The 22,833-nt window shown below is 40.6% G+C and overlaps 3 protein-coding genes across 5 annotated transcripts; 1 reads left to right on the top strand and 2 right to left on the bottom strand.

The window, feature by feature from the left end:
• The first annotated feature begins 1,008 nt into the window (after positions 1-1,008).
• Positions 1,009-13,946, top strand: LOC131256264 (uncharacterized). Of its 2 annotated transcripts, none has more exons than XM_058257259.1 (9): positions 1,009-1,165; positions 2,672-2,799; positions 3,157-3,229; positions 5,978-6,060; positions 7,093-7,131; positions 8,711-8,781; positions 9,297-9,411; positions 10,447-10,557; positions 13,536-13,946. In XM_058257259.1, exons 1-8 carry the CDS (start codon positions 1,117-1,119, stop codon positions 10,519-10,521), a joined length of 633 nt encoding a protein of 210 aa, XP_058113242.1. In that variant the 5' UTR covers positions 1,009-1,116; the 3' UTR covers positions 10,522-10,557; positions 13,536-13,946. The 2 variants fall into 2 exon arrangements, with proteins under 2 accessions (XP_058113242.1, XP_058113236.1); XM_058257253.1 differs by lacking the exon at positions 13,536-13,946 and adding an exon at positions 11,267-11,422.
• Positions 13,515-15,564, bottom strand: LOC131248830 (MDIS1-interacting receptor like kinase 2-like). Its single transcript, XM_058249304.1, has 2 exons — positions 15,282-15,564; positions 13,515-13,870 (listed from the first exon to the last, which is right to left on the bottom strand). The coding sequence occupies exons 1-2, from the start codon at positions 15,562-15,564 to the stop codon at positions 13,515-13,517; spliced, it is 639 nt and encodes a 212-aa protein (XP_058105287.1).
• LOC131256248 (probable leucine-rich repeat receptor-like protein kinase At1g35710) lies at positions 13,735-18,232 on the bottom strand. Of its 2 annotated transcripts, XM_058257245.1 has the most exons (3): positions 17,945-18,232; positions 15,282-16,217; positions 13,735-13,870 (listed from the first exon to the last, which is right to left on the bottom strand). In XM_058257245.1, exons 1-2 carry the CDS (start codon positions 18,225-18,227, stop codon positions 15,589-15,591), a joined length of 912 nt encoding a protein of 303 aa, XP_058113228.1. In that variant the 5' UTR covers positions 18,228-18,232; the 3' UTR covers positions 13,735-13,870; positions 15,282-15,588. The 2 variants fall into 2 exon arrangements, with proteins under 2 accessions (XP_058113228.1, XP_058113225.1); XM_058257242.1 differs by having other exon boundaries at positions 15,282-18,232.
• Between the last annotated feature and the right edge of the window lie 4,601 nt (positions 18,233-22,833).

The raw sequence follows: 22,833 nt of genomic DNA, 5'->3' as shown, positions 1-22,833 counted from the left end.
CTTATTACGTTGTTTTTACCTTCATGCCCTTGGTGTTTGTTTGGCCTGCTCGGATCCATATGTGAATCTCTACCGTCCAAATGCTCGGCCCTATTGGCTATTAATTTTTAACCACTCGCTAATGGCGACTGGATAGACGGTTGAGATAGTCCCAATTTATTCTCCACCAGCGATCGGGCCCGAGTTTTGGACGGTCCAGCTGGCCGTGAAAGAGTTGCCTAGAGTTAAGGAATGGTGAGTGGTGACGATTACATGATCCTCAAGCAAGTGATATTGAATGCATCCACCGGAAGCGGATTGTGTGGTGTGCCGCACGCCACTGACCTCGGTGGTGTATTACAGTGGCAAAGTTTTATGATGTATGTGTTATATCCACACCGTCCATCCGTTTTGAGATGTCATTTTATGTCATGAGCCTAAAAATGTGGCAGACCCAAACCTCCAGTGGACCCATCACAGAAAGCAGTGGGAACAATGACACCCACCGTTGAATCTTTCCTTAGGCCCAACTGTAATGTTTATTTTCCATCCAAACTGTTCATAAGGTCACAAAGAACTAAATGAAGGTTAAACACAAATCTCAGCTTGATCCAAAACTTATGTGGTTCTCTTCAATGTTTGGCATTCAATATCCACTACTTTCTATGGTGTGGTCCACTTTATATTTGGTTCTACCTAATTTTTGGGCTCATACCTTAAAATGATCTCAAAAAATGGATGGACGGTGTGGATATAACACCTACATCATGGTGGGTCCCAGAGAACATTACCACGTCAACACATCACCTATGTCCGTGGTGTGTGGCACCCCACGCAATCCGCTTCCGCATCCACGAGAGCCGCACATGAAAATCATTGATCGGGACCGTCCACTATTATATCTCAGGGCCCTGCGGAGAAAATCACACCGTTTCCATCAATCGGGTTTTGATAGGTTAGGTTTCCACTGGTCAGTACATCTTAAATGATAATCTGAGCCGTTTAAGTTCTGGCAATTCTGGCAAAGTAGAGGGACTATTTGGTAATTGTAGAGATCTGCAGTTGGAGCCGCATTTCCGTGGATAGCAGAAAGCCGCGACAGAAACGCAAATCCTTCGTTTGCGAAAGAGAAGGAAAATGGAGAGCGCTCTCTTACTATCTACTCGCCCTTTCCTCTCTTCTCCACGTAAGTAACTCTCACTTCCTAATCATCCTTTCTTTTATTTCCGTGTATGCTCTCTGTGTATATTCTCTCTCTTTTTCCCTTCCTTAGGTGTATGTACTTTCTTTGATAGCGTTCGTTTTGCCTCTCTCGCGACTCAGGATCCAACGTCGCCATCCACTGGGGCCCACATTCTGAGACGGTTCGGTGATTTGAACCGTCCATGTTTTCGTCACTAAGCTATTGTCCCGTAATCACACCTCAGTGATGATCTTTACCTTTGATTTTTGGAGTTGAATGAGTGGCATTGAAAAAATTTCTCTTTGCTGATTAGCCGTTCATATAGCATAAAGTCTAGACCATGCACGGTTCCGATCATCGGACCACTCAGCATGTGGGGCCCAGTGGGGGGCGACGGATGCTGGGTCCTGAGTGGCGACAGAAGTAAAACGAACACCTGTGTAATATGTGTGTTTTGTGTAATTTTGGCTATTAGTTCATTGTATAATGCTCACTTGGCCAGAATTATATACAATTTGCTCAGATGTTATTTTGTACATGTGGACCTGTGGTATGTGATCTGAGATTCTGAACCGTTGGTAATAATGGGCCCTGCTTGGATGGTTCATGCACAAGAAATCTCCCAGACAGGAATTTCTTCACCCTTCAAATGGTGGCCAGTGAATTGACTGTTAAGAATGTAAATAGAGCGATCGTCCATGGCTCGGATGGCTAGGATCTTTTGATCTGGACCATTAACAGCATTATCTCCTACACATTATGCTGTGCATCATAGTTTCTGACACATTTTCATATACGTTGGGGACAAGATTTCGTCTGGCTAATTTTACAAATGGATGAATGATCTTCTGTTCGCATGGTTTAAGAGAAGTGCGGTAGGGCGAGTTGCGCGAGGAGAGATTTGACAGGCGATTCGCAATGCATGTGGTGTATCACATGTGTGGAAGATTCACCCTTTGTAAGTATGACCTGGCTGGGGAATCAGGCTGTTCAACTCATCAAGTGGCCACAGTGTGTGAGAACTATTGTCAGTATGAAACTGAAACATGAAACAAAGGTCTATATTCAATGTACATGTGTGGCCCACCTGTTTTAGTCAGTCAGCATGATTTTTCGGCAAGGCATGTTCATGGTGGGAGTTGAGACACAACTGATGAGCAGACCAGGTCTCATATTCACATGCCATGTTGGTTCATGTGTTGTGGATCGCCTATTCAGTCTCTTGCGCATGCACTTTCAAATTCTTGTTGTTATCTTATTCCGGAGTCATACTAATTCTTCAAAATAAGTCAGTTTTTCTGTCCCAAATCAAGCTGTCTCAGATCAAGACCTTGCTTTTGCCTAGCGACTTTGAATATGTATGTTCAAGTAAACTTGATATCAACCAACCTCCAAAGGCGTCACCTTTCTTATTACTATTCCGAACCTCATTTGCACTTCTTTGTGGTTTCATTGAGTAATTATTGGGAAGAAATACTAAACCAGCTGCCTGTCTTTCATTTTTAACAGGCAGAGATGTGAGAGAATGCACAAAAAATATCCAGAGCTCATTCTATGGTAGATTCTTATGTGGTAACAGCCTTATAAGTAGAGAGATCAGTCGCAGCCGTAGAAGCTGCACTGTGGTTGCATCGATGGTTTGCACTACTTTTCACCATATGCCCGCATTTTGTTTGGTTCCTTCATATGAGTTGATGCATCTGAAATGACTGCAGTTGGATGATTATGATTCTGTTCTGCATGTTGATTGTTTATATGCTGTTTAAGTCAGAAATAAGGCTCTGGGTTTCCAATTTTGGATTGGCCAAAACAATGAAAATTGACAAGTTCATCTACGTTGAACAAAATCTGAGCTTGTACCTGATACTTGGATCCAAGCCAAACAGAGTATACTATGTCAAGTTCCGTATCGACAGCTGATGTTTTGAGTATTGGTGTCTTTCATTTTACAAACTTCTTTAGGAAAGATGATTTGTTCTTTGGTTGTTTGGCAGGTTGCAAGAAAGGCCAAGAAAAGAGAGACAGTGATCCCTGACCCAGACTATAGAATACCAATTGTTTTATTGGGTGAGCATTGCATTCTGGATGTACTTTGTTAAATGTTGGCAGGTTGGTAGTGTAGATACCAGGGAAGCACTGCTGTGGTGTGGCTCCCAAGTCCATATATGTGGGGCCTATATGGTACTTTGTTAAATGTTGATAGGCTGATAGTTTAGATGCCAGGAGAAGTATCGCTGTGCCGTGGCTCCCAAGTCCATATATGTGGGCCCCATATGGTTCTATGATCTGGACTGTTGATCTGTTAGCCACAAATGGATGCCAGATGCCCCGAAAATCTCACAGATTGAAAGTTCATAGCCTTCCAATCTTTAGCCTTCTTTCATTGAAGAAGATGGACCATTTTTTCGAAGATTAGTGGAAATTTATTAAAGGCCTGCTGGCTGAAGCAAATGCAGGAAAAGAATACGAGTAAAAAGAGAAGAAAAACCCCAAACCTTAGCAATTAATAGTTAACACAATAGACGCTCCATTCCGAAACCAACAAAAAAATTGAGTCAACAACCACCTCGAGAGACTTTGAAGAGGACCATCTCTATCCTTTTCAGTTAACTGTCTTTTTGTAGGCCACTATTGAAGGTTTAGGACTTGAGCTCTTCCGACCGTGGTGTCTTTTGGGGCTTCTCTGTTTAGAATGGGGTCTGTCAGATAAGTGTCTAGATCACTAAATACCAAACCATGGCCATGCATGACAGGTGTTGGAGCCTTGCCACAGTGTACCAGGATTTTAAAAACTCGAAAACTCAACTCGACTCAAAGGCCTGTTGAGTTAAGTCAAGTAACTCAGTCAGGTTTCTTGAAGTCTTGAACTCCAAGATTTGGTAACATTTAATGTATTTTATATTGTAGAGGCTTGGTGAATCGAGTTGAGTTTTGTCGAGTTTCTTTTTTCTTTTTCTTTTTAAAGAGTTTTTCCTAGTATTGTTGAGTGGAGTCGGCCAATTCCTGAAGAATCTTGACTGGGGCATGACCAAATCAGGTGTTTATTTAAGACTTGTTGAGATTTGATTGAGTCTACTCAAGTTTTTAGAATAGGCACTTTTCACTTGATGAGGCTTGTCACCCATAACTTCGCCATAGGTGATAGATTATTTCAGTTAAATTTCCTATATTTGAAGGTTGTATGCAATTGCAAGCACTCAAAGTGAGGACCATAAAGAAGTAAGATATAAAGATATTGGTTGAATTGAACTTTCACTGACTTGAGTCTGTGCCGTGGAGAGAGATCTACTTAATCTTTTCAATAAGCATACTTTTTTACGTTAAGCTGTGTAGAAGGGATGTAGTCTGCACAAGGATTGAAATCTTCACCTCAAAATTGATATTGTCTGTGAATTTTGATCTCGGCAAATGCTTCATTTCAAAGTTCTGAAAATTGGTTTTAGTGTTTTGATCTCCTAAATTGGCCTAAAATCTAGTCAAAATTAGGTTTCTAAGCTCTCTAGGGTTTAGAGAAATGAGAGAAAAAAGGAGGAAAAACATGCCTATTGAAGTATCTCAACCTGTAACTGGTACATACTGTGCATATTGGTGCTGATGAATCTAACTGTTTCACCCCTCACATCCAGTATCGGCACTGCTGTATCAGCCATTATGCAACCTTGCTTCATTTGTTTGATGATCCAGTTGTTTCCGTAGTTGATTGTAAGACATAGGCGGTCAGATCCACTATGAAGGTAACTGCCCAATTTGAAAAACTACAATCTCTATATAGTTCTAGAAGCTTTGCTAACAAAACACGTGTATAAGGCAGCTGATGTACACGCCGCACATGTGCCCCCATGGCTCAAAGGTGAAAGATCCAGTCCATCCATCAGACGCTACCACTACATAGATGGCCCTGATTCAAGAATCAGGTTCCACTTGTCATGTGGGACAAAATTTATAGAACAAATGTACCGCTATGAAAAACTTTGCCAAAGTTTTCTAACATGTCCACTTGTTTCAAATATTGTGGCCTATCTGCTTAGTCGACCACCTTGATTGTTTAGCAAGAACACTTTCATGATGAGATCCACCCACCTTATGAATGACTAGATATTGCACCACCCGCCACACTGGCATGTGTGGTGGTGTGTACGTAGGCTGCCTTGTACATGTGTATGGGTTTAGCAAATCTCTAGTTCTGGATACCGTGGTTAAAAACTTGGGAGTTGCATTTAAAATTCACCTTTTGGGGTGCTCGCTATCACAATGAAATGGTGGGTGCACATGGTGTGGTCCTGGGAAAACAGAGTCAGTAATTACACAGATCATGAAAACACTGACATTTGCACCATCTTTTTTTGGTTGATTGTCAATAGAAGAAAAAGTTAGAGAAAAAAGGGTGCATTAAGAAAAATCATGGGGTATAAATGTCAGTTCAAAAACATGTGTTTAAGGATGAAATAGTTACATGCTTTTTTCTTTCATGTTCTCTCTGAAAGTAAGGTTTTAATACATCAAACTTAAGGAGAGTAAAGAAAGGCTTGAATTTTTAATTATGCTTGAATTTTTAATTATTTTTTTGAAAAATTCAGAAAACATCAAATTTTCAATTATTATGATTTTTCCTGATGCCTTTTGATATCATTCAAAATTTAAATTATTATGATTTTTCCTGAATTCTTTTGATATCATAGTTTATACTGTTTTCCAAACATAAGTCATTTTCAACACTAACTACGATCTGGACTTTGTAAGACACCCATTATCCTCTGGAAAATGGCATGTGGGTAGGTTGATTCTTCTTTCGATGTTAAATGTTAATGGATGCAGGTTTAGCAGGTGGACTAGCATATCAAGGCAATCTATTGCCAGCAGCTCCAGCTGGTCTCCTTGGATTGCTTTTGTTATTCCAGGTACAGATAAAAGCCCAAACATGGCTCTTTCTTATGTCATTCTTACTCCATTTTGAGTCGTGTCGACCCATTTGGAGTTCATACCCTCATTCATTACCATTTTGTAAAAGCTTCCTTTAATTTGCTGGAGTGTTACCATTATCTGGCATTTGATAAAACCTGTTTGTTGTCTAGACCCTTTTTTCTCTCATTTTGAGTTGGTAAGCTTGCTTTCAGTCTAGTCTAGACCCTTTTGTCTCTTGCTCCAATGTCTCGAGTGGTTTTTATTTTATTATTATTATTTTTTTTTAGTTTAGGCCCCCATAATTTCTTACCGTAATTTCACTTGGGTTGATTAGCATGTAAACTGTATATATCCTTATTTGGCATCGTGTTGCTAAATGCTCGTAGATGCAACATAAGGTAGAAGGTCACATGAGTTTGTGTCTGCTGTCCTGATCATGATCTTCCTAACCCCAGAGGTTAAGGACAGTTCCTTCCCTTTTGGGCTGGTTGTGGGCAAGGAGGGATTTGAGGCCTCAACAGCACGGTTCGTAACCACGTGCTCTGATCCCCTGGGCCACAGGCTCCACCCTGTTTCCATCGGTTGTGTTCCCGGGTGTACCCTCAAGAACGAACTTTTCCTTTCCTCAGCCATTTCAGGTTAAGAAGATGTTAAAGCTATATATGACTCCTTACACTTTCTAAATATTCCACAGAGGATGAGACTCCTCCCCAAATTATTTGCAGTACAAACTTGATTAGATATTCTTGTGATTTTGTTTTGTGAAGATTTCTGCAAATTTTACTCTTAGTTGCAAAGACACTGTAACATTTGCATGAAAGATTCTTAAAAGGGATGTTGGAAATTGGAATACTCCACTCTAATAATGATTAACCATGAGTCTTATAATTTTTTCACTGTACAAGATCTTTTATCTGTACTTCTATTATGCACTCCCATGAATAGTACTTTCCAAATTTAATTTAATATTGCAGTCCATTTTCATTGTTCTTTATGAACCAGCTGACACATGTTCCTACTTTTTTCAGACAACTAGAGTGAGATTCGTGTTTGATGAAGAGTCCCTGGTTTGTTCTTTTGGCCCCTTAGAAATATGTTCTTTTTTTTTCTTTTCTTTTAAACCTTATGAAACAAAGAGCTGAGTATTTGAAGGCTTTTTGTGTAAGTTGGTGTTCCTTTGCAATGTGCATATCTATATTAAGTTATAAACTTTGCATGAAAACTGAAACTGCAAATGTTTAGCTTTCAGCTTCATGAAATTTGTAGATCTTTTTGTTTTCTATACTGGTAAATTTGCGACTTTGGCCTTTTAGGAATGATATTGTCAAAGTTAAAGAAAAAAAGAAATTTAGTCTATTCATTTTCAGATCCTTCTGATTATTTATATATTCATTTATTGATTTTGAGAGCTCTTCCAAATCTTTCCTCAATATAGCCGCAATTCTCTATGTCCAATGGTTATAACCTATAAGAAAACAACTTTAGCCCTTCATTGTAAGTTTGTAACTACTTTATATTCATTGTTGACAGTTGACTATCCATCTGGTAAGTGCTACTGTGATGACCCATGGTAGGAAAATCAGTCCGAGCGTTCTATCCTAGCTTTTGGACCTGTAGCCTTCAAACGGGAAGTTGACATAAAAAAATTGTTGGTGGTCCATGTTAAAAGGTTACAAGTCTACTGATGTTGGTTACACTTGTTCGATCTTTGTCACTTTTGTACCTTGCCCATCCATAAAAGGGCTCACCAGAGGATTACCACCAACCATATGAGTGTGCATACAATGGATTGGGCAATGAACCAAGGTTTGGCATAGCTCAAAAACCTGAAAGCTGCCCTGGTTATCAGTACTCCAGATTCCGGAACTAAAATTTCAACTTGGAGCATATGTTGCCTAGATACTTCAGTGTCAAGAACAACATTGTTTCTTTTCTATAATACATATTGGAAGGATTTGCATCATACATGACTCTTTTTCACCGATATGTTCCGAATGCTTCTCTCATCCACATTATATAGAGAGTGCCTTATATTAAATACATCAATCCAGTCAAGCTATTGCCCAAGTACATTAATGCCAAGATCTCTCCTACCTGCGTTATTTTGAAAGGAGCATAGCTTGGAAAACTCATAGAGTCAACATGAATCGTTCAAGGCTCAGATCAATTTAACTAGTTAAATGGACTTCCTATTACATGAGAAAAACACCTGGTGCTCAAAAACTTTAAAAAAGGATCACATCCATGGTTTCAATTATTGTATGATCCCAGTTGACTCTCTATAATCAGTGGAGAACTAAATAAATAGCCTTAACAAAACATGCATCAATTCCGTGTTGGAACTGTTCAGACTGAGTAGGAAGGAGTCATTCTATTTGAGGTTAGTTCCACTCCAAAACCAATCTCTAGAACTATGATTGCAGCATGAGCTTTTCTAAACTAAAAAAAGCCAAGTGAACACTTGACCAAGTTCAGATTTGACTTGTACTCGGGCCCTTATCGAGTCCAAGTTGAGTTTTAAAATTTAAATCTTGGCAAGAAACCTAGTCATGTAACCTAATTCTACTTATCCCATTGGTGTAGCAAATGTTTCTTTTGTCCAATCCTTGAATCTTTCTCTGTTGTTTTGATGGTCTGTAATTTCAGGAGGTAAAAGTAGGGGATCAGCTTCAGGAATCTGGTGAGAATGTCTTTGTCGGTGGGAAAAATCGTTGGAAGTGAGTCTGTTGAATGATCCAATTCAAGGGTGTCAATGAAGAGGTTTGCTCAAATACATCCCAACGTATTACAATATGATAAGTGAGGACTTTAGGCTTCGAATCTCGGTCATCTTCCAATGACCCAAACCATTTATATGACAAGTTCTACTTCGTATGGCGGAAAGGCACTAAATAAAAGCTCTCAATTGGATTATTTTAACCCTTTGGATAATTGGCTCTTTTACATTGAACATGAACAGTCACCATAACCTTCATACAATCAATGGGTTGAAATATTCAATCTAAGATGCTCTCTTTCTCTCCCTCCCTCTCTTACAATCAATGGATTGAAATATTCAATTTTTTGGCATCACTCATCCAAGGGGAACCCTATCAAGTAAACAGTTTTATGTCATTGAAACTAAATCCAACGGCTAGAGTCCTGATGTATCTTATTGTAATATGTCAGGATGTATGCAAGCAAACCTCTTCAATGAAATATTCGTTGATTCACTTTTTCTTTTCTTCTGTAGATATTCTACATTTGTGAATTGGGAACTGTGGTGGCCAAATTTTCCAATCCTGGTGTATTTTAAGGAGACACAGACAAAGCCCGAAGGACAAGTGCACTTCTTTCCAGTAATCTTTGTAAGTCTTCTGTAGGCTGCAAAAAGGCATGAATTCATAGATTACCATGTTCAGAAACTCAGACAAAGTTTAGAAATTAATCTTTCGATTTCCCAATTTGAATATTACGAACCAATGGAAGATCTTCAATCTTATGATGATGATTTAGCCAATCTTTTTATAAATTGGAGTCTGGACTGGGTACTTAGAACCTGTTTGGTATAGGCTTAAAAATGAGTTCATCTCATTTTAATCATGGTTCAAAAACGTGAAAACTCAATTCAACTAGATGTTCAGCTGGGTCAAGTTGACTCAAAGACTCGACCTGACTCTACTCAATATTTTATTATAATGAATTGAAAATATTAGGATTGTTTATAGATAGTTAAAATAGTGAGATATCGTATAAGTAAAATAAAACGTAACTCAAAGCAACAACACTACCATTACCTCACGGTTAAGGTCGTTGACTCCCTTAGGTGTGATGTTTGGGGTTCAAATCTAGCTCCCAATGTTTTTTTTTTTTTTTAATGAAATCCCGCTACTTAAGGCAAGTGACTCAGTTCAACTCATGCCAAATTGTGTCTAGTCAGCCAAGCCATCGGGTCGACTCGAAGAGTCTCTCCAAGTCCAGGTTGACTTAGGTCCAGTACTGAGCTTCCCAGAGACTTGGCTCAAAATCTTCCCGAGTCGAGTTAACTCACCCAAGTTTCAAGTCAAGTCGAGTCAGTGAGTTTTAGAACTATGGTTTTAGTTAATCATAATTTTATATCAGAGATCATATTTCTGTTTGGTAAGGATTAAATATAACCAACAATCATGATCTCTAATAAATAATTGTGATGAGATGAACTCATTTTTAGGAGTCTACCAAACAGGCCCTTAGGGTTCGGCAAGACCGCGTCCTCCTCTGGTTCTGAGTCAATCAGTTAGTTTCTGAATTGTGCTCTACTGTTAAGTTTCAGTTTTTAGCATAGGCAGGCCTCGAGGCTTGCACCTCCTTGCTGAACTTTTCAAACATGCTTACTTTTCCCCCCTCTTCTTTTCATATAATAGAACGGGAGGCAGCTTTATGATGTTATGGTGGAGCGAGCTGGGCCTTCAAAGACAAGTGGGCCTAAACAGTCCTGAAGGGATGCGGCAGGAGATTTGATCAATTGATTATGGGTAAGCTCCATACTTTCTTACTGCTGATCCTTTTAATTAAGCATCATAAAACACCTCTATGCAGAGGAATTCTAATCTCATGTGCATGGATAAAGGTAGAACATGCTTCAATCTTCACATAGATGGTGGAACCGCACATCTGAGTATGGTACCCTCTCTGCTCGGTTCACTGCCTATGTGAACCAAAGAAACTGAGTACTGGCGCCTTCTTCTCACATGGCACATGCACTTGCTGGATCAGCATTCCTCCTACATGCATTTGTTATCACCCATTATCTTTGAGCTATTAAGAAATAGATGTATGTACAGCTTTCTTGGGTTTTACAGCTTGAACAAGTGGCATCCATGGTTGATATGATGGGCCCTGCCATGATTGCTCAATGCACCAAAAAATCCCCAAGAGTGGAAGATCCCAGTCATCCAATCTTTGGCCTTTCTAAGTGGGGTCTGGATTGTTGTGTATTTTTCTAACCATCTAATTTTCTGACCACCAATTGAAGGGATAAGATTTTCCCATCTGGAGCAGACCATCCACTGTTGGGTGCATCATCTCACAGTTTGGATCACTGAACCATGGCCCCACTTGTACAAACTGAAAACCCAAGCAAACCATGCATATTCTCCCATCAAGCATTTGAACATACCTTGTTAAGAAATTAGTTGTGTATTATCCTTTTTGGCACATGACTACATTTATCATGTCCACTAGTCCACATGGAGCAGAGAAGAGGTGCGTTCTCCCAAAGCTAAAAGTTAGGCAGCATGAACTCCTTGGGAGATTTTGTATAAAATAACATTAAAGAATCCAAAATATTTATTCATATTTTTCTAAAATACATATGACAAGTGATTGTGTTAATATGCATTTAAGAATACTTAAATTTGAAAGTCAACAAAATTAGAAATAATGCGAAATTGGTTAAGTTAAATGTAGTCTTGCTGGAAACATAGCTGTGTTAGTCAGTGGTAAGTGGTGTGTTGCATGAGGTGTCTTGTATTCTGTTCTACCCATAGTTTAAAAACTTGAAAACTCAACTCGACTCAATAGTTAATAATTAAATTATAAATAAGATTATTTTTTTTAAAAACTAAAATAGTAGTTAGATGGGCAATCAAAAGTAGGAAACACGAGATGGTTAGGATCATCCAACCAAAGTGACTTTTAGAGAGAGAGGAACAATCAAAGGGGTAACCCCATGGTGGATGGTTTAGACCAATGCTAGCACCGCTTGTAGTATGATCAATATAGGCCTTCCATTTTCCTAGCCAATGGATGATAAGATCACCCACCAAAAGTGAATGCTTTGCGTGGAATGGATTTATATATATATATATATATATATATAAAATCCTTTTCCATTTTCTTACGTGAGCACCTTTGCAAACGTGCCATTGGCACAGAATCTGAAACTTCCCTTTAACTCGCTGTCAATTGAGATTAATTTCGAAATATTTAGAAGTGTTTGATGAGATGATCATCACATACACTCTAAATGTTAGGCATTCAATTTGAATATAGTTGCAATAGTTCACTCAAACAACGAATAGCTTAGGACCCTATACCAAGTAAACCTATTACTTGCACTTCTTTTTTGAGATGTTATGATTTAAAAGTGTGTGTTAAGGTCGTTTTAAACAATCCCCAAAGTTCCATTGAAAAATTCAACCATTGGAAAATGTTTCCCCATGTTTCCCAAAAAGTGGGATAAATTACCCGATACAAATGATATATCCCATGCAATAACCGATATGTATCTATATCCCAAGGGTGCGATTTGTAGCGTGATACCAATATTTTGAACACTTGTTAAAGCCACTGCCAGTTATTCATGCATTAGAGCAAACTAGCATTATGAAAGTAACATAATCCTACCCAGCTCAATATCAGTACTTACAAAAGTATCTAAGCCATGATTGAAGGTGCTAAATATTTTTGGACTTGCTTCTTTCCTGAAAGGTGAGAGCATACCACCTATAAATTTATTGAAATTTAAATAAGAAGATAGAAATAGGAGGGAAAGACCACAACTAAAATGGAACAAACCCAGACAAAGGAAAATAAAGTGGACCAGCACATAACAATGTAAGCTGCCATGACAAGCTAGAGGGCCCATTTTGTCCCATGAAACCACTTTCTTTACTTGAACCAGGAGTTGCCATCCCTTCTCAAAAGTTGAATTCTGTGTAGAGCACAAAAGTATATTTGGACTCAATAGAGAAAACTTGCAGTGAACTCGTGACTCAAACTTCTATAATTTATTGATTGTTTGTTGATACCCAAGTCAATTTATCAAGCACTCAATCTTTGTTCATATGGTATACATGCATGAGATTCAGACCATTCAACTGTTGGGTCCAATCATGGATTCATTGTACCCCAAAAATCAATGATCCTAGCTGTTCAATGAAAGGTTTATGAGACTTCCTAGAAGAAGGTCCTCTCAATGGTCAGTATTCAACAGACAACTTCTCCAATCAACAGCTTGGATTATCTTACCCACGTGATTTTCTAGATTACGATCCATTCATGGAGGGTCTAACAGATAACTGATTGAATTTATAGCACTCAAGCCAACAGATAGTACAAGGTAACAAACTTAGATGGTACAGCTTTCCACCGGATCTTTTCCTTTTATTTGCACACATGCCAATATCATACACCTGCACGGGATCTGAGCTTTCCATTTGGTGCAGAATACTGTTTGCATCTTTTGACCTGACAATCAGGCTGTTCCCCTCTTCAAGGTGGACCACATTCACAGAGTGAATGAATGGCTAGAGAAAATTTTGTTTTAGCCTTTCTTATGTTCTGTACATAATATAAATATTTGCCCATATGAGTTCTAGGACAAAAGAACCGAACAGTGTGGCCCACCTGATGGAAGGTCAGATCTCACATGCTTCTTCCATATTGGCATGGGTACCCGACACACCCGTGCACACGCTTAGCAAACCTTTTATGTCCGTGCATCTAACAGTTGACCCAAGGTAATCATGTGGAAAGCACCAAGAAGAGGTGCCTTGCTAGTGGATAGCTCCTGAGACACGTGCTGCATGGATGGCCGAGATTGAGGGTTGGCATGTAAGCATGTGAGTGCCAACGTGGCTGTAGAAACCAAATCCTTCATTTCTTGAAGCGTGGGAGGTGGGAGGCGTTGGTCCAACACATCCATCAGCAGTATATCTTGGCCACCAGACGTTGCTAACCATAAGGTGAGATCTCTAGGATGCCTTCCCATTGTCACTTCAAGTGCCACAACACCAAAGCTATATACGTCACATTTCTCAGTCACTCTCATTGTGTAAGCAAGCTCTGCACAAACATAAGAATAAGATCGTGTTTCATAACCTAGATCCATATGCACTCATGCTCTGGCTGCTACTGCTCAGACCCGCGTCTTGTGAGGCACCTGTTGAACGCAGCAGTTAAAACATCCCACTTCACATCAGGAAGAACGATGTAAAATCACTCCTAAAAACCACCAAGTTCACGCAGTTGTGTCCCAACCGAATTTTGGATCAGGCTTATTTTTTTTAGAGTGTATGTTCATCCTGGTTATGGATGTTTGATGAGAGTTGGATGAAATATCCACAACATGGTGGGCCCCCACGCAAACTTATGGTTGCATTCCCTCCCTACCAAGTATTTTGGTTTTCATTGCCTTGCTTGGAAAAGGCATTGGGAGAAAAGAGGAAGACTCATACATTGGCTAAGAGACAGTAGAGAAGTAGAGAACTGGTTCTGGAATCCTAAGATCCATACACATATCATTCATCACATCGAGACATACATGCCAAGCGAGTACACATGTTGACTATCTGAGCTTTTCGTCGCATGGGCTGTGCAATTAGATGCCCTGGACTGGCCTGATCTTTAGGCTAGGGCTTCTAAACTGTGGGACATGCCTGGCGGACAACCAGCATCTGGCAACATGTTCTGCATGTAGAGGGGTTGGGATCCTCACACATGGATAACTAGCGAAAACCTGGTAGATATGTTTATAGGTGAGTGGAACTGTGTTTATGAGAGTGGTTTTGTGGGTTGCTCTTGTGGGAGAAAGTTTGATCTAAATATGTGAGAAAAGTCCATAAAACTCCTTTCCTTTTTTATTCTCCGTCTCTCCTATTATCTCTTGTTGCTTAGCCAGGCTTGGTCATTTTGGTCATTTTAGCCTGACCCATCTCAGCCGAGCCCAAATGTCTATATGTGATCATTCTAATCCTTGGTTAGGCTGCACATGTATCTTACATATAGCACATGGTTTCCATTTTTCTAAATGTGTGGCTCACCTAATCAAGGGATGGATTAGTAACATTCACCATAGAGACAAGGGTGTGATCAATTTTGAGGCTGGGGAGGGCTAGGCCCAAGCCCAACCAATTTTCTCGGGCTCAGTCCTTGGTCCTTATAGTATCTAGCGAGGCCAGGCCTAGCATGGCCGTCTCATTTTTACCCCAAAATGAAAATTACCAAAAGTTCTAAACTTCTAAATAAGATGGGACTTAAAAATTTGTTTCTATATAGACAACTAGGAAATTCTTGGAAATGTTATTATCATTAGCAATTCAAAGGAACAACTGAAATAGAAGCAATTTTTTAGGTTGTCTTTATCACTTATAACTATGCATTTAGACATTCCATGTTCCATGAATTTATCTAACATAAACAAGTACAAGAAAATTCAAGGCAACCTTACCATAAAAGAAGAAAGAAAAGCGCATACCTGGAGCTACATATCCATAAGTGCCTGCGAGTATGGACCAATTCGATGAATCTGGGTTTAAGAGTCTAGCGGTGCCAAAGTCAGAGACACGGGCCTCAAATTCGAAACCCAACAAAATGTTTTTGCTCGATAAGTCCCGATGAACTATAGGAGGAATGCGATCATGGTGCATGTATGATAAAGCATGAGCTACTCCTCTGATAACTCTCATCCTCTTCACCCAATCCAATTCTACAGCTCCTTCATTGCCACTGAGGATGCTAGCCAAGCTTCCCCTTTCCATGTACTCATACACCAAAAAAGAGCATCAAGCATGCGAACAGAACCCATAGAGCTTCACAATGTTGTGATGTTGAATTTCTGTTAATGCTTGTATCTCTTTTTCAAAGTTTCTTTGATCAGCTTGCTCGCCACCTTGTGAAAGGTGAAGTTTTTTTACAGCTACTATCTGGCCCATTGGTAGATCTGCTTTATAGACTCTTCCATATCCTCCTGCTCCAATGCAATATTTGTAGTTGAAATCCTCTGTTGCCCTGACAATGTCTTCATATGCAATCTTTCCGTCGAAATTACATACTGCAAATAGATTTCCATTTTTCATTTCTACGTCCCCTTTCTTTGCATTTCTTGTTTTCCGGGATCTTTGTAGGAAAATGGAAAAAATGGTGGCAAACACAAGTAGAAGAAATAAGGCTGCCATGATAGGAATAATGATGACAACCTTGTGGTCTTTCTTCCTATCGTGAGGGTTTATCAAAGAGGAATTGCAAGGCTGAATGCCTTCTGCTTCACCGCATAAACCTTTGTTTTTTATGAATGCACTTGACGGGGCGAGACGGAAGGCTTTACTGTCTGGGAGAGGGCCCTCCAAATCATTATATGAAAAGTCGATGGAAGATAGACTGATCATCTCTTTGAAAGACGACGGGATGGAACCTGAGAGCAAGTTGTGGGAGAGATTTAGCTTTTCCAACATATGCAGTTTCCCAAGTTGTTGGGTTATAACTCCCAAAAGGAAGTTACAGCTGAGATCCAATGTAATCTGTAGGCTTATTAGATTACCAATCTGAAACGGAATGCTTCCATTCAAAGCATTCTCACTCAAGCTCAGATACTGCAATTTGGAGCAGTCCCCCAATTGTTGAGGCATCGGCCCACTCAGCTTGTTCTTTGATAGGTCAAGAATCTCCAAATCGGATAGTTTTCCAATTTCACCCGGTACCCAACCAGATAGTTGGTTATTTTGTAAACTCAAGCTGTAAAGCATGGACAAACTCCCCAGGCTACTAGGAATCTTTCCTTGTAGGTTGTTTGAAGACAGGTCGAGTTTCTGTAGCTGACTTAGCTGCCCAATCTGCGGCGGAATTCTACCGGTGAGATTGTTCTCAGAGATGTTTAGCAATGTCAGGTTTCGACTTCCTCCCCAATTTGGTGACAGCTCACCATGCAATCTATTAAAACTCAGATCAATGTACCCTAAATCAGGATGTACTCCGAAAATTTGGGATATATTTCCTGTGAGCTGATTATGCTGGAGCTCAACTTTTTTTAAGGTGGTGCAGTTTCTCAGGCTTTCGGGGATGGGACCATTGAAATGGTTGCTATTCGCCGTGAACTCTGCAAGTAATCCGCCTTGGCATACTTGACGTAGGTGGCCAGAGAAGTTGTTGCGTTTCAAACCAAGAGTCGTCAATTGTGTTAGATTTGAGATCTCTGGAGGTATTGAACCAGATAACTGATTATAAAATAGAAAGAGGTGAGTTAGGCTGCTTAAATTCCCAAGAGGGAGGGATTGGACCAGTGAGCTGATTCATACCTAGGAAGATTCGAGTTAGGCTTCTCAAATTTCCAAGAAATGGGGGGATTGGACCAGTTAGCTGAATTTTATATAGGTAGAGTTCAGATAGGCTTCTCAAGTTTCCAAGAGAGAGGGATTGGACCAGTGAGCTGATTTTCAGATAGAGTGAGTTTAGATAGGCTACTCAGATTTCCAATAGATGGAGGTATTGGACCAGTGAGCTGATTTTCATGTAGGAAGAGCTCAGTTAGGCTTCTCAAATGTCCAAGAGATGAAGGGATTGGACCAGTAAGGTCGTTTAAGGACAATCTTAGATTGGCCAATTGGTAGAGATTTCCTATCTGTGGAGGAATTGAGCCATGCAAGTGATTTTCATCGAGCAGCAAGCTATCGAGTGTGGTCATATTTCCTAGATTAGAAGGAATGGAACCCGATAGAAGGTTACGACACACTTGAAACTGCATCAGTTTTTTAAGGTTGGTTATTTCACTTGGGATGGGGCCAGGAATTTTATTGTCGCAGAGGAATACCGACCGAAGGTTGGTCATGTTTCCCAGACTGGCAGGAAGGGAACCATTTAGCTGGTTAGAGGCCACATCTAGCTGTTCCAGAATTTTGAGATTTCCTAAAGAGGATGGGATAGAACCTGTTATATTGTTATGTGGCAAGCTTATCATCGTCAGCTTCTTCAACTTCCCTATCTCTTGAGGAATTGAGCCAGAAAGCTGATTCCAAGAAAGCCCAAGTGCGACGAGTTGAGAAAGATTGCCAATTTGAGTTGGGATGGTTCCAAAGAGTGAATTGTTGTCGAGAAGGATCAGAGCCAGGTTCGGGAAGGAGGAAAAGCTCAAGTTATCAAGCTTACCTTGCAAACCTGCATCTTGTAGACTTATTTCTGTTACTCTTCCAGCACTGTTGCATGAGATTCCGGTCCAGTTGCATGGAGAGCTATCTTGGGTGGTAGAAGCATTGGCGATGGGGAGCAACGACCATGAACTGAGTGCCTGTCTTTGCAATAGACTGGCTTTCCACCTGAGTAGAGCTTCTGCTTCAGCTTGGGAATCCAAGGAAGCAGCAGCATCGTTAGGAGAAAGGGACAGTAACAATACAAGCAGCAAAGCAAGGGAGAGACATTTCTCCATGGCCATATTAGCTGTGTATGCGGTGGTTTGAGGTATCACCTGTTATATGGCATTATATAGAGAAAAGAAATAGAAAAGATGGAAAAGAGAGAGAGAGAGAACCCATTACAGAGAACCCATTACCCATTATTTTTCTCAAATGCTCTTAGAGCGGACGTGGATTGCCTGCTGACGTTGCCAGTAGTGAGGTGGCTACTGGACTGGACGGTGATCTGTGGGCCCCACCATGATCTGTGTTTTATCAACGCCATCCATCCATTTTTCCAGATCATTTCAGGCATGAGGCAAAAAAACGAGGTAGATCCAAATCTCATGTGGACCACACCACAGGAAACAGTGGTGATTGATCGCCCACCATTAGGCCTTTTCAACAGTGGGGATTACTATCCCCAATGCTTCATGTGTTGTGGTCCACTTGAGCTTTGGATCAGCCTCATTTTTCAGCTCATACCCTAAAATGATGATGTGGCAATATCAATGGACAGCGTGGATAAAATATTACATAATGGTAGGGGTCACAAAGACCAGTACCGAGCTCGGTACTACTAGAGAGAGAACTACCGAAGTCAAGTCTCTACCGAGTAGTATTTAGTTGCATTGGGGCACTTGGACTGTCCAATCCATTGATCTAGACCCTTCATTAGGTCCAAAGCACATTTCACAACCATGTAAGCATCAAAGCAATAATCTGACAAATATTGACCATTCAATTCTTGATATCTACAATAAAGATCATTTATGCATGAATAGGTCCAGTTAAAGTTAATAACGTCTTTCTCATTTTTCTCATTGATTATTGACTTCCTTTGTGGCAACCAATGGATGTAGGTTCATTGAATCTCACAACCGTTGGTTCACTGCCTCTCAGACGGGAACCATCGATCATACCAATCCTGGCCGTCTGACTTAGGGTTGAGTGGGATTCAGTTGTGATCAGTACTGTTTGAAGCTCGGTGGGCCCCACCATGATGTATATGTTTTATCCACACCTTATATCTATTCTGCCTGCTCATTTGAGGGCATTATACAAAAAATAAGGCGAATCCAAAGCTCAAATGGACCCCACCACAGGAAACACTGGGGATTTAATGGTTGCTGTTGAAAACTTGTAGGCCATGGAAGTTTTGGATCAAGCTGCTTTCTATGTTTTCCCTTCATCTAGGTTTATGTGGCTTTAGGACCAGGTTGGATGGCAAATAAACACCGCAGTGGGCCCTAGGAAGGTTTTAACGGTGGGCATCACTATCTCCACTGCTTCCTATGGTGTGGTCCACTTGAGCTTTGGATCAGCTCATACCCTAAAATGATCTTCGAACATCAATGGACGGCGTGGATAAAATACATGGTGGGCCCACAAAGCTTTTCTAGCACTCACGGGTACGGAGGTCGGTATAGGAGAGGTAATTACCGAAGCCGAGTCTCCACCCAGTAATATTTCGTTGCGTTAGGGCACATGGACTGTCCAATTCATTGATCTAGACCGTTCATTAGGTCCAAAGCACATTTCATCAGTAAGCATGCAAGCATCAAAGCAACAATATGACAAATATAGACCATTCGATTTTTTATACGTACAGTCAAAATAATTTATGCAAAAATAGGTCCAGTCAATAACGTGTCTCTCATTTATCTCATTGATTCTTTACTTTCTTCGTGGCAACGAATGGATGTAGGTTCATTGCATATCACAACCGTCGGTTCACTGCATTTCAGAGGGAAACCATCGATCATACCAGTCCCGAGACTGTCTGACTTAGGGTTGACTCGGATTCCCTTGTGATAGGTGCCAGTGAAGCTCATTGGACCCCACTATGATTTTTATCCACGCCGTCCATCCATTTTTCCAGCTCATTCTAGGGCATCATCCAAAAAATGAGGCAGATCCAAAGCTTAAGTGGACCACACCACAAGAAACCATGAGGATTGAATGCCTGACATTGCAAACTTTTTGTGGGCCACAAAAGTTTTGGATCAAGCTGATTTTTATGTTTTCCCTTCATCCAGGTTTATGCGACTTTATGAACGGGTTGGATGGAAAATCACGTTGGGCCCTAAGAAGGTTTCAACGGTCGGCATCATTATCCTCGTTACTTTCCATGCTCGTACCTTAAAATGAGCTCACAACATCAATGGACAAGGTGGATATAATATATAATATATCCACTGTGGTGGTGCTATGGAGCTTTTTCAGCACCAACCGCTACCGAAGTGGGCCTCCACCGAATAGTATTTAGTTGCATTGGGACACTTGGACTATCCAATCCATTGATCTAGGCCGTTCATTAGGTCCAAAGTGCATGTCATGGACAGCCATGCAAGTATCAAAGCAATAACCTGAGAAATTTCTTGATATGTACGGTAAAAGTCATTACACAGAAATAGGTCGGTGAATAACGTGCTTCTCATTTTTCTCGTTAATTCTTGACTTCCTTCGTTGCAATGAATGGACGTAGGTTCATTGCATCTCACTGCTGTCTGTTGAGTGCATCTCAGATGGGAACCATCGGTCATACCAGTCCTGACCGTCTGATTAGGGTTGACTTGGATTTCGTGTGATTCAAGGTTCAGTTGGCTCCATCATAATGTATGTGTTTTATCTAATCCATCTGTTGTACTTTATTTTTGCCAAAGGACCTGACCTCGATGTCTGTCCAAGCTCAACTGATGTAGAGCGGGTCACGGATAATTTCATGGCCAAGATGGACCAGAAAAGACCCGTTTGGAGGCTGAAATGATCCAGACTGTCAGAACTTAAAACGGATGTATCTTGTAAACCGGAATGAGTTATCGACATGTCATTTATGATTATAGGGTAGGACGAGCTACTTTAGCCACCCAACCCGCTTGGTTGCCACGCTGAATTTGCAAGATTCTATCAAATCGGTGGTTGAAATTCCTATTTATTTTCATTTTTACTATTTATAATAAGTTTTAGTTTGATTATAACTCTTCATCCGTTGGGATTTAGGAGTTGCATCCGACATGAAAACCGCTTAGAATAATTAGGAGAATATCATGGTTGAGCCAAATAGGACACTTACTATTTTAGGCCGAAAACCATGAGGTTTAGTGGAAATCATGACCGTCTATAACTAGTTAGTTTACTATTTATAGTAAGTCACGACTTCTAGGAGTTTCAATCGTAGTTTAATTCCAAAACTTCTTCCAAGGTTTGGTATTCCTATTTAAAGGGTTGTAAGCCCTTTTTTTTTTTTATCATTAATCAATTTACGAATTTTTAGAAATTATTTCCTATTTTCTTCTTTTCCTCATGGATTTGAGGTATCTCTGTGAGGAGTCCAAAGAAGTTCCGTGGATTTGGAACTGTTGTCCCTTGAGGAAGACGGTGCTAGACCTTAACACGTCCTTTCATGCGTCAGTTTGGTAACAGAGTAAGGCTTTTCCTCGGATTTGTTTCTTCTAACAACGGGTTAGGCAACAATCTCATTGATGGTGCTCAATGGAATCATCTTTTAACAGCAGCGGCTTTCAAAGCAGCGCAACGAGAGAAGCAGCTAGTCATGCAATGGCTGCAGGCTACCATCGATTGCATGATGGAGGCCATAGGGCAACTCCATACATGTTCCTGGCGGTGATCCTCCACCAGCAATTGCTAGAACTCGTAATCGCCCTGATCGTAGGATGGTGCCAACAGTGAACCAAAGGATCATTCCTAAGGAAGGGGAATCCAGCGACCATGGGGTCGATGACATGTTCCTCTAACATCCCAGACAAGGCGGTGATTAAGCAGATCGGTCAAATCGAGAGTTCGGGATGAAGGTCGATATCCTTAGCTTCAATGGTCAACTTCACATTGAGGACTTCCTCAATTGGCTTTTTGAAGTTGAGCGATTCTTCGACTATATGGAAATCCCTGAAACGAAAAAGGTCAAACTTGTTGCCCACAAGTTGAAGCGTGGAGCTTCAACTTGGTGGGAGCAACTACAACTCACACAAACGAGACAGACGAAGGCACTAATCCACACATGGCAACGGATGAAGCAGCTACTACAAGCACGATTCTTCCCTAGCAAATACGATCGGGGTATTATTTAAACAATACTAAAATTGTCGGCAAGGTAGTCGGTCGATGAGAGATTACACAGAAGAATTCTAACGCTTGGCGGTGCGTAACGATTTGGTCGAGACTGAATCATAGCAAGTCGTCCGATTCAACGATGAATTGCGTATGATGATATATGATCTGGTCCAGATGCAGTCTGTTTAGACGATGAATGATGCAATCAAGTTGGCTACTCTAGCGAAAGTATAGCTTGAATGTCTCAACACACGAATCTATCATACCGCTAGGGTTGCCGTGACAGGTCCGCCCCAAGGAGCTTCGCAACCTAAAGGGAATGAGCCCGTAGGAGCATGTACTTAACCTCATACACCCATGAACTGAAATCAAGGAAGCTGGCAAGTTAGGCCCCAAAGGGGCATATCGATCACTGCTGGTCTAAGCAGGATACTAAACTCATATCCTCGGCAAAGACCCGACAATTGATATCGTTGTAGCCAATCAGGTCACCTATCAAATACTTGTCCCCAGTGACAAGTGGCAAACCTCGCCATTAATAATGGAAATGCTAAAAATGCCGATGAAGACCCA

The sequence above is a fragment of the Magnolia sinica genome, chromosome 1, assembly GCF_029962835.1.
Source record: "Magnolia sinica isolate HGM2019 chromosome 1, MsV1, whole genome shotgun sequence".
Classification (NCBI taxonomy): Eukaryota; Viridiplantae; Streptophyta; class Magnoliopsida; order Magnoliales; family Magnoliaceae; genus Magnolia; species Magnolia sinica.
This window is presented reverse-complemented; position numbering and strand designations above follow the sequence as displayed.

Bases quoted from the DNA above. Each gene is read 5' to 3' on its own strand.
- LOC131256264 (XM_058257259.1), top strand. From the start codon at position 1,117: ATGGAGAGCGCTCTCTTACTATCTACTCGCCCTTTCCTCTCTTCTCCA. The intron at 7,132-8,710 runs GTTTGTTCTTTT...CTGTAATTTCAG, and splicing joins TGTTTGATGAAGAGTCCCTG to GAGGTAAAAGTAGGGGATCA. The intron at 8,782-9,296 runs GTGAGTCTGTTG...TTTCTTCTGTAG, and splicing joins GGTGGGAAAAATCGTTGGAA to ATATTCTACATTTGTGAATT.
- LOC131248830 (XM_058249304.1), bottom strand. From the start codon at position 15,564: ATGGAAAGGGGAAGCTTGGCTAGCATCCTCAGTGGCAATGAAGGAGCT. The intron at 13,871-15,281 runs GTATGCGCTTTT...ATGTTTGTGCAG, and splicing joins TTATGGATATGTAGCTCCAG to AGCTTGCTTACACAATGAGA.
- LOC131256248 (XM_058257242.1), bottom strand. From the start codon at position 18,227: ATGGCCATGGAGAAATGTCTCTCCCTTGCTTTGCTGCTTGTATTGTTA.